This window comes from Ochotona curzoniae, unplaced genomic scaffold (assembly GCF_017591425.1).
Source record: "Ochotona curzoniae isolate NIBS_2020 unplaced genomic scaffold, NIBS_Ocur_1.0 scaffold_3890, whole genome shotgun sequence".
NCBI lineage: Eukaryota > Metazoa > Chordata > Mammalia > Lagomorpha > Ochotonidae > Ochotona > Ochotona curzoniae.
In genome coordinates, this window is record NW_024467115.1 from 18916612 (window position 1) to 18930707 (window position 14096).

Genomic DNA, 14096 nt, shown 5'->3' on the forward strand with positions numbered 1-14096 from the left:
TGCACATAATGGCTTTGTTAGGCTTCTTGATGCAAACTAGGACTTTGCAAGTGATTGGAATGATCCCCGCCTCTCAAGAGCCCGATTTATTCTGAAGTTTTTGCGAAACCTCCTTACTGCTCTCCCAGCTGCCAGGTGCCCTCTGCAAACCATCTTCCCCCCATCACCAAACTACATCGCTGTCGGAAAAGCCAACGGCCTGGAAACCTTTTTCTGACTCCCGCCACAATATTCAAGACAGGAATCCCGTTTCCCCTCTCTCCTCAACTACCTTCCAGGGGAGGGGCTTCCTCCCAGGAGGGGCAGTTTTGGAGTTCTGCATACCCACCCTCAGTTCAAGTCCCAGCTGCTCTGCTCACCTCCCTACTAAAGCACCTGGGAAAACAGTAGAAGATGGGCTCCTGCACCCTCGTGGGAGGTCAGGCTGGAGCCACGTGTGGAGTGAAATAAGGGATGAAAGAGCTGTTTCCTTTCTCTCTCTGACCTTGTCTTTCAAATACATCTTTAAATTAAAATAATAATAATAATAATAATAATAATAATAATACGGCCGGATTTTAAAAGGGGTAATTGGACTAGGACACGTTTGGAGTCCAATTCTTGTTGCTTTGGGAACTCACAGCCTCTCTAGGCTTGTTGGTCCCATCTGTGTAATGGGAATCCTGAGCGCTCACACCTGCACCCAGTCCTCCCTCCAGGGTGAGGAGGGCGCGGTTGAGAGCTCCCTGCACGAGGGTCACAGCTCATTCCTATCACCGTCCCCACCCCACCCCCAGCCTGGCATGGGGTGGTCCGGGGCACTGTTGATTAAATAACGGATGCGTGGATTTTCTAGTCTGCCGATGAGCGGTTGCGGCGGACGCGGTGCCTGCATTGCGCTGTAGACTCCCGGGCTCCAAGCAGGGTCACCCGCAACTCCTTCCACACGGAGGCCTCTCCCCGCCGCCTGCAGGCAGCCGTCCAGCCCTCCCTCAGGCCGAGCTGGACCCGCGGCCGGCGTGCAAGCCAGAGCCGGACATCCGTCTCCACCTCTCCGCCAAGCCTCGGGCCCAGCCGGGCGCAGCGGCGCGGTGCGCACCTGACCCCGACGGGTGGGGCGCCGGGGCGGGGCGGTGGGGCTGACGTGGCCCGCGGCGTGGAGCGGGCGTGATTCATCAGCGGCCGCACCGGGAAGGCAGGGGGCGAGAGCGGCGGCCGCCTGAGAGCCCAGGGCCAGGCAGCCAGCGCCGCGGCATTGCCGGCCCGACTCGGGTGCGCCTCGCGACTGTCCGAGGCCGGCCCCTCGGGAGGTCAAGATGGAAGAGATCCTGAGAAAGCTGCAGAAGGAAGCTTCTGGGAGCAAGTACAAAGCCATCAAGGAGAGCTGCACCTGGGCCCTGGGTAAGCGCGGCGAGCCGGGGACCGAGAGCCGGGATCTTGGAGCTGGGGCGGGTGCGGGCGCCGAGCACCTGCTCACCGCCGCGGGAGGACCTCACGGTTCAGGAATGGAGCGACCCCTGTGCGCGTCGAGGGGTGGAGGGCTGCTGTCTCTGAGCCTTGGCGAGGGATGCATTTCGCGTAATTTCCAGAGTTACCTTGGTGGATTGATATGGGATACGAAAATCTTGGCTCGGGTGTGGGCGTGCGTCCGCACCCCCTTGGGTCCCTTTATCTTGTCCTAAACCTGGACTGGGAACCGCTGTCCTTCCCTCCTGAACCTCGCGCCCCCGACCGTGGTCCCCCATCGTCGAGTTAGGCAGGACCACCAAGCCTTTGGTTGGAGACCAAGGGGCCTGATTTCCAAACCCGATATCCCTGGTGTTGAAACGTTGGCGAGCTGACCCGGGAAGGCAGGGCTTGCTTAATTTGATTTTCCTGAGACAGGCAGCTTGCTAAGTGTCAGCTTTCTTGGTGCTCATCCATGGCAAATAATATCCAGCTGGGACTGTGTGCCCGCTGCAATTCTGTTGCGGTCTCTGCTTCAGACAGGTGGGATTTCAGATGGGTGAACCCTGGAAAAGAAGTTCCAGGTAACCGATGTGCGTTTCCCTTCAGACTGGGGTTGCAGAACTCCGTGGGGGGGAGGGGGAGCAGGGAGCACGGGCCAGCAAGGAAGACATTTCAGTTAGGCTGGAATTTGGCAGATCCAAATGGTTGTGATGGAAATGCCGAGACCTGGAACCTACCTCAGGTGAAAGCTATGCTTTGGCAAAAGGAAAGACCGAGAAGAAATCAGGCAACCCTCATCTTGCCCAAGCCCGCAGGAGATTTCTCACTTAACCATTCCATTAAGATAAAATAGAATTGAAACTCTCTTGGAAGGGAGGAATAGCAGGTGCTTGTCTCCACAGTGTGCTCTCGTGCAGCCTGGAAGGGGACAGAGGTGTGCCACTCACTGCCTTTGCATGAAATGCAGAATTCAGAGGGGTTTAGGGGTGACTCCATATTTTAAAGGTCTTGATTTGGGATTGTGTACAATCATTACAAGGTTTTTTAAAACCTGTGCATAGCGTCACAGCTGTGTAGAATATCGTCTAGGAAGTTGATCTAGATGAAAGCACTTGACCGTCTTAGTCAAGGGTTACAGAAAAATAGATGAGCTATTTGAGAGAGCAGCCAAGCTCTTAAAGCCACAGTACTGCTTTTTGCCTTGCTATTGTCATTCAGCGGATTGATGCTGAGCTAGATTCCCAAATGCCTGTCTCTAATAGGGGTCACAGATGGCTGGGTAACATAATAACACAGGACCCGACTGGGCGACAAACATTACATCCCTAGTATTCATTATTTTGCTGTAAGTTTGGTAGATGTAGATAAACAGGGAGGAGGAGAGGCATCGAGTGTTTCTAATGAGTTTGGGATTTGATTTTCAACATCTTGTTTAGTCTAACTACAAGGCTGCTGAGTTGAGGCCGCTGGGGAAGCCCAGCACAGAGCCAGATGGGTTACTTGCGCCAACCCTGGGATCTAGCCTGACGGCCACAGCAGACCCTGCCTCTCCCCGCGACTGCTCTGCAATGGGCACATGGAGATACAAGTGCAGGAAGTAGTTAAAGTGTGTGTGATTTAGGACATGAATAATGAGCAAACCAGGAAAACAGGCTAAAGAAAGGGAAATGAATGTGGCATGGGGGAGGCGATGCTGTGATCTGGTCAAAGTAGATTTTCCCTGAAGATCGAGTAAACTGGCGGGGCCGTCCGTCTTTCCTTGGCTTATTTGTTCTTCAAGCACTTCTTTGGCCCTCCCCTTGCACTGAACCGGGGTACAGGATAAGCAGAATGTTTGTGGGAGGAGTTTGCTAGAAAGAAGGGCACATTGGAGGGAGAATGGAGCATAAACAAAGTGTGAAGACATGGCCTTTCCCTGTGCAGTCCGTTTTCCACCACCTTGATGTTGTTTTTATAGTAAAAGACTTAGCACTCCTCAGCTCTCATGGTTTCCTTACAAATTCCCCTTTGGATTCCTTAGGCGGCACTTCGGAGGCTGGCCTTAGCTGACTTCCCACCTCCCACACCCCCACACTGCCACACTCACACACCCCCAACCAGGAGCTACCTGGGTTAGTGAGGGTGCCTGCTGCAGCTGTTTCTTGAACACACTGTTTATGGCATACTTCTCCACCCCCACTCACACCTGTCCTTCTTCCAAGATTTCCCTTCCTAGACTCCCTAAGGTCCTGTACCTGCAGAAAGAATCCTTGGGCACCTCAGAATCGGCCACTTTCCTGACCTCTCTGAGTACTTACTTCCTTGAGCTAAGAACTGGTTATAAGACAGTGATATAGGGGCAAGAGAATTGAAAAATCTGTTGAAATCAACAGATTTTTTTGAAGCAGTGTGGGGCTGGTGTTGTGGCATGGCAAATAAGGCCACTACCTGTGATGCTGGCATCCTAAATGGACACTGGTTTGAGTACTGTTTGCTCCACTTCCAATCCAACCCCTTATTAATGGCCTGGGAAAAGCTGCAAAAGATGGCTCAGGTGGACCATATGGCCCCTTCCATCCAAGTAGGAAACCCAGATGACGTTCTGGCTCCTGGCTTCCACTTGGCCCCACGCTGGCCATTGTGGCCATCTGGGGGAGTGATCTAGAAGATAAAAGTTCTGTGTCTGTCTCTCCATCTCTTTGTGTAACACTTTCTAAATAAGTATAATTTTTAAAAACAGACAAGACACATTTTATTTCCTCCGTTAGTGGAATATGTTCAGCAAGATTAGCTGAGTTCAGTTGGACACAAGGATTAATGTTTGGTTTCCAGGACTTCGTGTGCTGTTTGAGGGTTGACTGACATCTCTTCCTGGACCGTCATAGTTGGGCTCTTGAGTCGCCACACTTGCATCATTGCAGAAGGGAGTGGCTCATCCCCAACCTAGTTCATCCTGGGAGAGGGGCATCCTCTGCCACTTGGACCATCACAGAACAAAGGGGACTTTTCCAAGTTTAGGGTAGACCCCTCCCAGTCACTGCTGTCCTATCCTTGGTTTTACTTGTCCTGTTCTGTCCCATGGAGAAATGTGGCTGATGTTGAACCAGTCCTCTAGCTGTGGACTGGACCAGTCCAAGTGTCTTAAACCTAGGTTGTAAATCCCACTGAAATGTAGAATTAGGATAAGTTGGTTCTTAAAGGCAAAATTAGGGCTTATTCAGAAGGAAGAAGAGTGGATGACTGCCAATCAAAATAATGTCGGCAGTGTAGTGAACTCCTTGAGTTAGAGGCACTATTGTTTATGATCCTGTACCTACAATATGAGAAACGGATATTTAAGAAGTTACCAAAGAAACTGGCCCTTGAATGATACTTTTTTTTTTAACTTAAAAGAGCTATACTCATCAATGTCCGATTTAAAACACTGGCAAGTGTTAGCCCAGTATAAAGACCCAGTAGGAGTTTATGGGCCACCTGCTCAGTGATAACTCTGTTGACATTTTGAAGCTTCACCCTTCGGCAAAGTGCAGTACCACATATGGCAATAGCATTACTTATATTTTCTTCTGCTATATCACATTTGTATTTAAGCCATTTTCAACTATAGCACTTCCTTCTTCTTTGACTGCATTGCTGTCACCTGCTTGAAAATCATTGCTTCTCACGGCTACAGAATATCCAGCAAAGCAGTGTATGCATCTTCCAGTTAGTGCTGTTTTGTGTTTTCTTATTAGTGAAGAACTGGTCTGACTGGGTAGTAGAGCAAACTGCAAAGCACGGGCTTAACCTGGGGGAGGACGGGGTGAGCAGACCTGGAAGAATAGTGTTTATTTTTAAGACTTGGCACTTCTGGGTTGGTGAGCTGGGGCATGGCACAGCGAGGTAGAACGGCAGAATTGTGCAACTGGAAGAGGCTCTGCCCTTATTTTAGCCAGTTTTATCAGGCAACTCGGTAAAAATAAAGGGAGTTGGAAATTAGAGGTCGGACCATCTATCCAGCTACTGTCCTGCTCTGTCTTAGCCATGCTTTCCTGCCGGGTGCAGCTTCTGTGGCCTTCCCAGGCAGACCTAGATTTCTTACCGTGAGCATTGAGTACCGATCCTCACTTTTTCCTCTTCGTCTCCTCCCAGCCTGCCCCTTGCTTCCACTGAGGACGCTGAGTGCAGCTGGCAACTGCTCTGCCTTTCCCTGGGGCTGACCCTGTGCCTGTGACCATGGCTCTCACACTGCCATGTCTCTACCAGAGCCGACCACCCACTCACCTTCAGTCAATTTTCTAAGTCTAGGATTCCCACTTTGATGTCACTAGCCCAGGGCTGTGCTCTGTGCTTTAAACCACAGAGAACTCAGTGTCTCTGCTCAGATGACCCAAAGTCACTGGAACTCTGCCCCACCCCACCCAATTCACAATCCGTGTTCACCTCTGGGGCTTATAGTTGATATGCTGCTATGGTTATCTGTCCAGGTGCAAAACCTGACACCCAGAGCAGTCCTCAACCCATCTCTGACTTGTCAGTAGACCTTGTCCATCACCCACGGTGTCCTCATCTTTGTCTTCTGTAACAGCTTTCTGTCACTTTTTTTTTTTTTTGGTCTAGTCCTAAAAAAACCAAAAAAACACCTTTGCCAAGTAGTGCCACTTTAGAAACCCAGGTTCTGACATTGAATGGCATCCCATCAAGATGAAGATCGAAGTCCTTGCTGTGTTTGCTCAGCCCTGCTGCATGGCCCAGCTCCTGCCTGTCTCACAGCCTTGTCCTGCACCAGCTGCCCCTTTCCTTTGGGAATTTCAGTCCTGTTGACCTTTCATTAACTCACATATACCATGATTGGTTATATCTCATTAAACTCTTTTTTAAAAGAATGTTTTTTTGTATTTGAAAGTCAGAGTTACAGGGAGAAAGATGGAGAAAGATCTTCCATCCCTAAATGGCTGCAAAAGCGTGAGCTGAGCCGATCTGAGATGATCTAAAGCCAGGTGCTTCCTCCAGGCCTCCCATGTACATGCAGGACCCCATTGACTTGGACCAGTCTCTGCTACTTTCCCAGGTCACTAGCAGGGAAGCGGAGCGTCTGGAATATGAACCAGCACCCATACAAGGTACTAGCACTGTAAGGAGGAAGCCCAGCCCACTATGCACAGCTCCAGTCCTGTTGATGAACATCTACCATGTACCAGACTTTACTCCGTGCACTGGGGACACTATTAGAAGTAAAACAGGCAAAAACCCTAGGCCGCATTCCTAAAGGAGCTTGCTGTTAATACTGTGGACCAATAAATGAAGTACATGTGAGAACTTCTAGTGATGCCAACTAAAGGAGAAGGGAAAGCAGCCGAGGAAGGGGGCCTGGAAGGAAGAAGTTGTTGCAGTTTAAACAGGGAAAGCATTACAACATGATCCTCTAAGGCAGGGACATGTCTGGTGGCCTAGGAAATGAGCAAAGAGGCTGGTGGCAGGAGCAGTTGTGCGAGTGGGGATTGATCAAGGTCCCTGATGGGCTCTGGAGCGGTTTGGCTTTGGTTTAGGATGAGAGTGTTTGGAGAAGGGGCACAAAGTGCTGGGCCTGGGTCCTCACCCATGTATGAGTGCTGTGCTTGGGTGCTCACCCAGCTCTCAGGCTAGTACTGGGCCTGAGTCCTCAACCATATCTCAGGCTGGTGTGATGAGAAGCCAGTGTAGTGCCGTGAGTACCTTAAGGCAGGAAGCCCAGTAGATGGTGGCTGACATCATCCAGAGAGGCTGTAACGGGCTGAGCAGGCTGGTCGCGTCCCTAGCCATGTTTTGTTTTCCAGCCATGGTGTATTTTTGAACTTATTGCTTCTCTGCAAGCCTCCTCCTTGGCTTAATTCCACATATAATTTTCAGTTTCCTTGTCCCCTACAGGACACCTTGACCACACAGTGTGTAGCAGGATCTCCTGTTCTATTTTGGATCCATTCCCTGTGTTTTCCTTTAGGGCATTTATCACTGTTTGAAGCTAACATGCACACTCTGAATTTCCCAACCATGTATCTGTCCTAAACATGGGCTCCCTGGCTCAACCCCTAGCCCAAATGTCAGTCAGTGGATCAGGGAAGGTAGTTAGAAACTGGTACTGTGTCAGACTGCTGCTCCTCATTGGAACCCTGTGAAGTGGGTGTTCATGGAGATGAAAGCACTGAATTTTACCCCCATGGCACAGTATTGCGAGCTGCAAGGGAACCAGGAGCAAGACACTTCCCTGTTGGTCCCTCCATAATACTCTCTTCCCCAGCAACTCTTGCATCCTGCAGCAATAGCCACATAGCAGGCTTCTGCTTCTTGCCCTTTGGGCCCTCATTGCCTTGGGTTCCCCACTTATCACCAGTTTTCTTTGGGGGGTGCTCTGCTGCATTCACAGTGAGACTGCATGGTTTCCATGCAGCCACTCTTTCTCCTTTGCCTTTCTCTGACTCCTGCAGGGAGTGGAGTATCAGAGCATCCTGAGTTCCATACAGACCTCTCTGCCTAGGGAGGAAAACCATGCTGAGTTTGTTGTTCAGTCTCATTACCTCCTTTTGGCAAGCAGTCTTGAATTGTCCTGGGTGTGTCATGATCCCTGCCATGCTACCTGCTGGGCCTCTGAGCTGTGCCCTGCACTTGTATCCCACAGCTTCATTTAGCATTCTCATCCTGAATCCTGATCTCACTCCTTCCACCTGCTCCCTTAGCCTTGTCTCCCCAGCATCACCGACCCTGCTGAGCTCACGTTGCAGTTTCATGGATTGGTCTTCAGTCCACTGTTTTGGCCTATTGGTTCCCACAGGATTCTTCTTTGGCTTTACATGCCTTTGGTTGATCAGTTATCAAAAACAAAATGTGAATGTAACAAGTAAAATGTTTAAAACCTAGTTGTTATCCCTAATTTTTTCTTGTATTTATTTTGGATGGAGAGAAGAAAGGATAGTCTGTGAAATCTTTATTTCGTGTGGTGAGAGTTCTGAGTCGGGACCAGTGAACAGGAAAATTTAACCTTTGATTTGCTCCATTTAGACTCTTCAGGAAAAGCTAGATAAGCACTGTCCAACTATTGAATGATAAAAGTTTTTTGTTTTCCAGAAGTATTTTCTCGGTTTGGCCAGATTATGTTTTAATTTAGCTGTGTTTTAAGTAAAGTGTTTATGAGGGAGAAATGTTTTGCCAATGTAGCATTGGATCAAAAATTTCGTGTTATTACAGAATGTTTCAATAAATGGTTTATTCTGTTTACCTTAAAAAAAACCATAAAGGATTTGTATCAATATACAAGGAGCATCCACCCCTCTGGCAGGTGCCAAGGAGCAGCGTCGGAGAGAAGAGTGGCCGCCCTATTGCTGGGCCAGAGTGCTGGCCTCTTAGCCTTTCTCTTCTGCTGGCTGAAGGATTATGTTTGGTATAATCAAATGTAACAGATGAAAAAAAAAAGTTTCTCTTTCCACAAGGAGAATTAATTCACACCAACAATGCTTTTGAGTCTAAGGAATTAGAGAGGAGGCAACACAATTTAAGTTGAAAAACTGGACACACGTAGGAGCAATTAAGACAGTGAAGGATTTGGGGAGGAGAATAGTGGAGTTTTTTTTGTTGTTGTTTTTGTTTTCCTACAGTTGCCTCTATAATGGGAACAATTATGAGAATACTTCACAAACTTGGTAAAGTATTATATATCCATATTGGATTAATTGGGGTGAGCTTTCCAGCCAGTATCCATTATCTATGGCATGGATTTAGAAAAGTTCAATCTACCATGCCTTAAATGTGTAAGAAGTTGCATAAGATGCTTTGTGAACTTGAAAGTCTCCCACAGTGTGAGCTATTGCTGGAGATGGAAATGCGATGTTCAGGGAGCCAGCTTTCGTTTCTCTATTTTTATTGCATGGATATAGCCAGTTGTATCTAGATTAAATTAGTGTTCTGGTTCTGGTTAGGAATTTAGTCATTCCCTGTAGGGAAATGTGTTCTAGCTTTTAATCTCTTCCTCTCTGATAGTGAAGTGGGCTCAGGGAAGTCTCCAGAGCTATCAAAGCAGAGAGATTTTAACAAAGATGACTTGCGTGCATATCATTGAGAGTTGTTTAATTCATATATATAGGAATTTCGAGAAAAAAGCAAAGTGAAAACTGTATACAGTGGAGACTCTTCATCTTGATGTATTGAACTTGCTATTTCTCCTTTTGCAGAAACCTTGGGAGGCCTGGATACTATTGTCAAGATCCCTCCCCATTTGCTAAGGTAAGATGGGAACCATGCTGTGTAGCACAGATAAGCATTGTCTATATGTTTCCCTGTAGGTTAACAACATACTGCCTGGTGACATTTTTATCTGTGTCAGCTGGCATTATTTCATGAGGTCAACACAATGAAGTCGGCTTAGTTGACTAGCAGTTGTTGGTGGAATGAGTGATGTCTTGTTAACCCTAAGTTACTAACCATGAAACTCAGTGGTGAAGGTTTCCAATTGGTTAGGAAGAGACAAGATACTGTCTTCCTCCTACAGAATAGAAAACAGCGCCCCTGCTGGCAGAAAGCAGCCCTACTGCCCCAGGGGATGTGGATTTTTTTTTTTTAATTGTTACTAACATTGTATTATGTGACACAGTTTTATAGGTGCTTGGATTTCTCCCGCTCCTCCCACAACCCTCCCCCCATGGTGCATAACCACAGTTCAAGTTCAGTTGAGATTCCTTCATTGCAAGCACATACCCAGCATTGAGTCCAGTATCTTATTGTGCAGATAAGTTCAGCAGCTTCTTGGGGAGACCTTCTCTGGTCTGAGGGTAGAGCTAACAGAGTAAAATCCCGGTCAGTTAAAAGCCCCAACAAAACATCAGCAACATGTAGATTTTAATTGTCCCTGTTTATTAACCCTAGGAGAGATGCTGAAATGACACGTGGCTGGTCACCTACACACAGCAGGCGTCAAAAGGAAACTCTGTCTCCACTTTCCTTACCTCTTCCAAACTTTTATTTTTTCTGTTCATTGTGAGAGAAATGCATGTCCTTTTTGGAAAAATTGGAAGGAGCAAGAGATGAAACAGACAGTTGTTCTCAGTTACACACCTTGGGGCAACTAGTGAGGGCAGTTTATTAGATTTTAAGTCTTTCTACTCACGTGTCTTTTTATGGGTTACTATGAAATTTACTTCTTTTACTTTTTCATTATACACCACAGTGAAGAACATTTTTCTGATACCAATACACATTCTTCAAATGAAAATGTGTAGTTACTCATTACATAGGATCCTTTGAAAAAGCGAAAACTGGAACTTAACATAAGTTTATTTTGGTGCAGATTTTTTTTAACTTTGTGTAGTTTTTTCATATTGTGCATTTTCCATCTACTTTTTGAAGCTCCCCATATGACTGCAACATAATTTATTTAGCAGTTTTCCTGTTATTGAGCTTTTGGCTTGTTTCCAGGGTTCTCCTCGAGATTATAAAAAATAGTGCCTGGATTTGTGGACTCCTTTGTGGAGTCTGGTTTCTCTACTGTCAGGTCACTGATTTATGAAGCATCTTCTTTCCTTTCAAGTAGACTGAGCAAGAATTATGTCTCTACCTTTTTTAAAAATTCATTTTTCCCATAACATCTGGTATCAGCTCACATATTAGAAAGGAATTTGTGTTTTAGTCAAACTAAAGAGAATTTTGTGCATTTATAGCTTCTAAAGGGAATAGTATGGCAACACAGATCTATCTTACACAGGGCATTTCTTCATGTTCTCCCATATGCTCTGCAGGAATACGCAGAGGATTGTGAAGGAAGGGGTAGGGGTCCGAGAAATGGACCCCAACTTGCCTTAAAGCTGATTCTGTCATGTTTCCTCTTCCAACTCACATTTTATCACCACTTTTTCATTTGACAAAGGAAAAGCATGACTATTAACGTACTGAATCTTAGTTTCATTTGTTTTTCTGGGGCATTAAAATCTCATCCCACAACCAAAGGACCACGAAAACATTAGTACCTATGTTGGCAGAGTGGATGGTTAGAGGGCACTGCAAGCATCTTTTTGGCAGTTGGGTGACTGACTTCTTGGCATTTGGGAACATTCAAGGAGGATCTAATCTAGATAGAAGATCTTTAAATGATAAGTGTCCTCCACTTCAATCTTTGTAAAAAAAAAAAAAGTCTCTTACTACTTAAAGCTATAAAAAGGAGAGAGAAAAGGGATGGAATTGACGCTCCATCTCTGTTTCCTATAGGAATAGAAGAGTCTCCATTCATAGATATCTGAACTAATTGAAGGAGAAATGAACAAAAGCCCTAATTTCTTCAGAAATGAATTTCAAATAAAATTGTATTTTCCATGTTATCTATATTAACATCTGACACATACTTATTCATTTTTAGTAAATTGTATACATTGCTCAATCTAAAAGAAGTTTATACGCTTCAAAGTTTTCAGTCACAGAAATTAAAAAATAACTTTATGCATTGCTTTTACAGAGAAGGAAATAGGAAGATTAATAAAAGCCTTTCAAGAATTAAAGCTTTAAATGAAATGCTGTGAGGCAAGTGGGATGGAGACATGTAGTCTTTTCTCCTGCAATATGTTCTGTTGTTAAAGGAGAGTTTGTTCATATGTTTTTTTGCTGGATGAAGGTGTTTTCAAATTGGTGTATTTAGGTTTTGTGAGATCCATTTAAATAATGACAGACTTTAATTAAAAATTCTAATAAGCTCAGCATGCCAAAATGATAGCCTGTGCGGTTATTTAAAGTTATGATGAGAAAGTTTAAATGTCAATGTCAGCTGTGTGGAAAAAATGGAATTCTGCAATTTCCTTAGTGGCTTTAGGAGAAAAAAAAATTTCTGACCTCTGCTCGTAAAGTTTGTTTTCCAGTACAAAGTCAGAGTGTTGTTTCATCTGACAGTGAGTCTTTCTGGCCCTCTGGGTTTGGGATGAGTGGTATCAGGGACAATGGGGATGATGTCATAACTTCCTGGACCCACAGGTTGGCAATGTTTATCAAACAGCCTCTGGTAGTTTCCAGCTCATGGTCTGTATGTGTGGCCAGTTGAGTTAGAGAAAACAGTTTTAATGGGTCCAATGTCCTCCTTTAAGCCATATGCTTGAGCCAGCTCTCCTATGTGAGTTAATCACCAAACTGGTGGGAACCCTGCTGAATGAGGGACAATGACCGAGCATGTAAATTCAGTCTTTGCATATCTTCACCAGTATTGGAAATAAAATCCAGAGCATTTATCCTTTTGAACAGCTGGTGACTTCATCCTGTACACAAAAGGGTTTGCATTATTATATTTCAGATACACAATGATATTAACATCATTCTTGTACAAAGGAATGAACCTTACAAGTGAGATAAAACAATCTTTCAGAGTTATTTTTACATTTCTTTAAAAATTTGCTTTTTGAAGGGCAGAAAGATAGAGAGGGGGAGAGAGAAATGAAATCGTCCCCTAATTCACTCCCTTGTGGCTGTGATAACCAAGTCTGGGTCAGGCTGAGGCCAGGAGCCAAGCACTCCATCCAGGTTTCCCACATGGAGGACTAGGAACCCTAAGCACTGTTATGATAGCAAGTGTGGGTTTATTCTAGAATTGTATATGTGTAGGGAGATTCCTATTTGTGGTTCTGCCGTAATGGGAACCTCTCAAATCCTTCTCTGGGATATAGGAGAAGGCCATAATTATAAAAGAGCTCTTGAGTCCATCAGAGTGTGAGTTAGTGTTGGATGTTATTAGGGAAGTGATGCAATGAGGAGCAATGTGGTAATGGGCTTCTCGCCTCTGCTGCAAATCAATCTCCTTTTAATCCTTTGATTGATCTTGCAAGCACTCTGTATGCTGTGAGCACTTATTCTGTCCAATCGTTAGGTTATATGGCATCTTTCTATTGAATATCTAGATAGCATAAACCTTTGCTCATGAGAAAAATATGTGGGTGTTATTTTTATAATGCTTCTATTTAAGATAGAGAAAGCACATAGTTTGTAAACGATCTTTTGCATTCTACTGGTTTTGTATTCAGATTTATATTTCTGCTGTATAATCACCTAGCAGTGATTATTTGTAGATTTTCTTATTTATTTTGAAAAGGGATATAGGATCTTTCAAAATCTGAAATCCTTTAGCTGTAGTGTTTTTCCTGTTTTCCTTATGCCATATATAGCTTTAATGTTATATATATAGCCATTTGATAATTAATGACATAATTCTCATCAGCTGTGCACATTAGTATGCCTAGCTAAAATCCTTAGGAACTTTGTGAGATCTATATTGTATTACTTTTTTTTTTTTTGCCAATTTATGACTCCAAGGACTTCTTATAAAAACCCAAGTCCAAGTGTCAGATGACTGATGTATGTCACTGACTACATTGATTCACATATAGGTCACCCTGGAGGAGGAGCCCAAAGTCATACTTTTGGGATGGAATTGAGGGGGCTTTCAGGAGCCACTGCATATCTATTCCCAAAATTCTTTCACTGGACACATGCTCACCGTTAGTGTGAGCAGCCTTGAAAGTGAAGATGGCCATTCACACAGAACTGTGGGTGAGAGGTTATGTCAGAGATGGAGGAGGGTTAGGGAGCAAATCCTGGGGGTTGTTTCCTGAAGTCATTAGTAGAAAGTCACAGGAAACTCTTCGCACATGCCTGCTTTTTGTCTTGTTTTTGGTCTTAAAAGTCCATATTTCTCCATGAGGAGGCTTCGACCTCAT

At 45.3% G+C, this 14096-nt stretch overlaps 1 protein-coding gene across 1 annotated transcript in view; it reads left to right on the plus strand.

Moving 5' to 3' along the window:
- Positions 1–1123: 1123 nt before the first annotated feature.
- The window catches only part of ARFGEF3 (ARFGEF family member 3), a 159757-nt gene continuing 146784 nt past the window's right edge, over positions 1124–14096 (plus strand). Inside the window, exons 1-2 of the mRNA XM_040965252.1 lie at positions 1124–1380; positions 9588–9639. Of these exons, the coding sequence (XP_040821186.1) occupies positions 1296–1380; positions 9588–9639 (137 nt within the window). The 5' untranslated portion in view covers positions 1124–1295. The remainder of the gene's footprint in view (positions 1381–9587; positions 9640–14096) is intronic.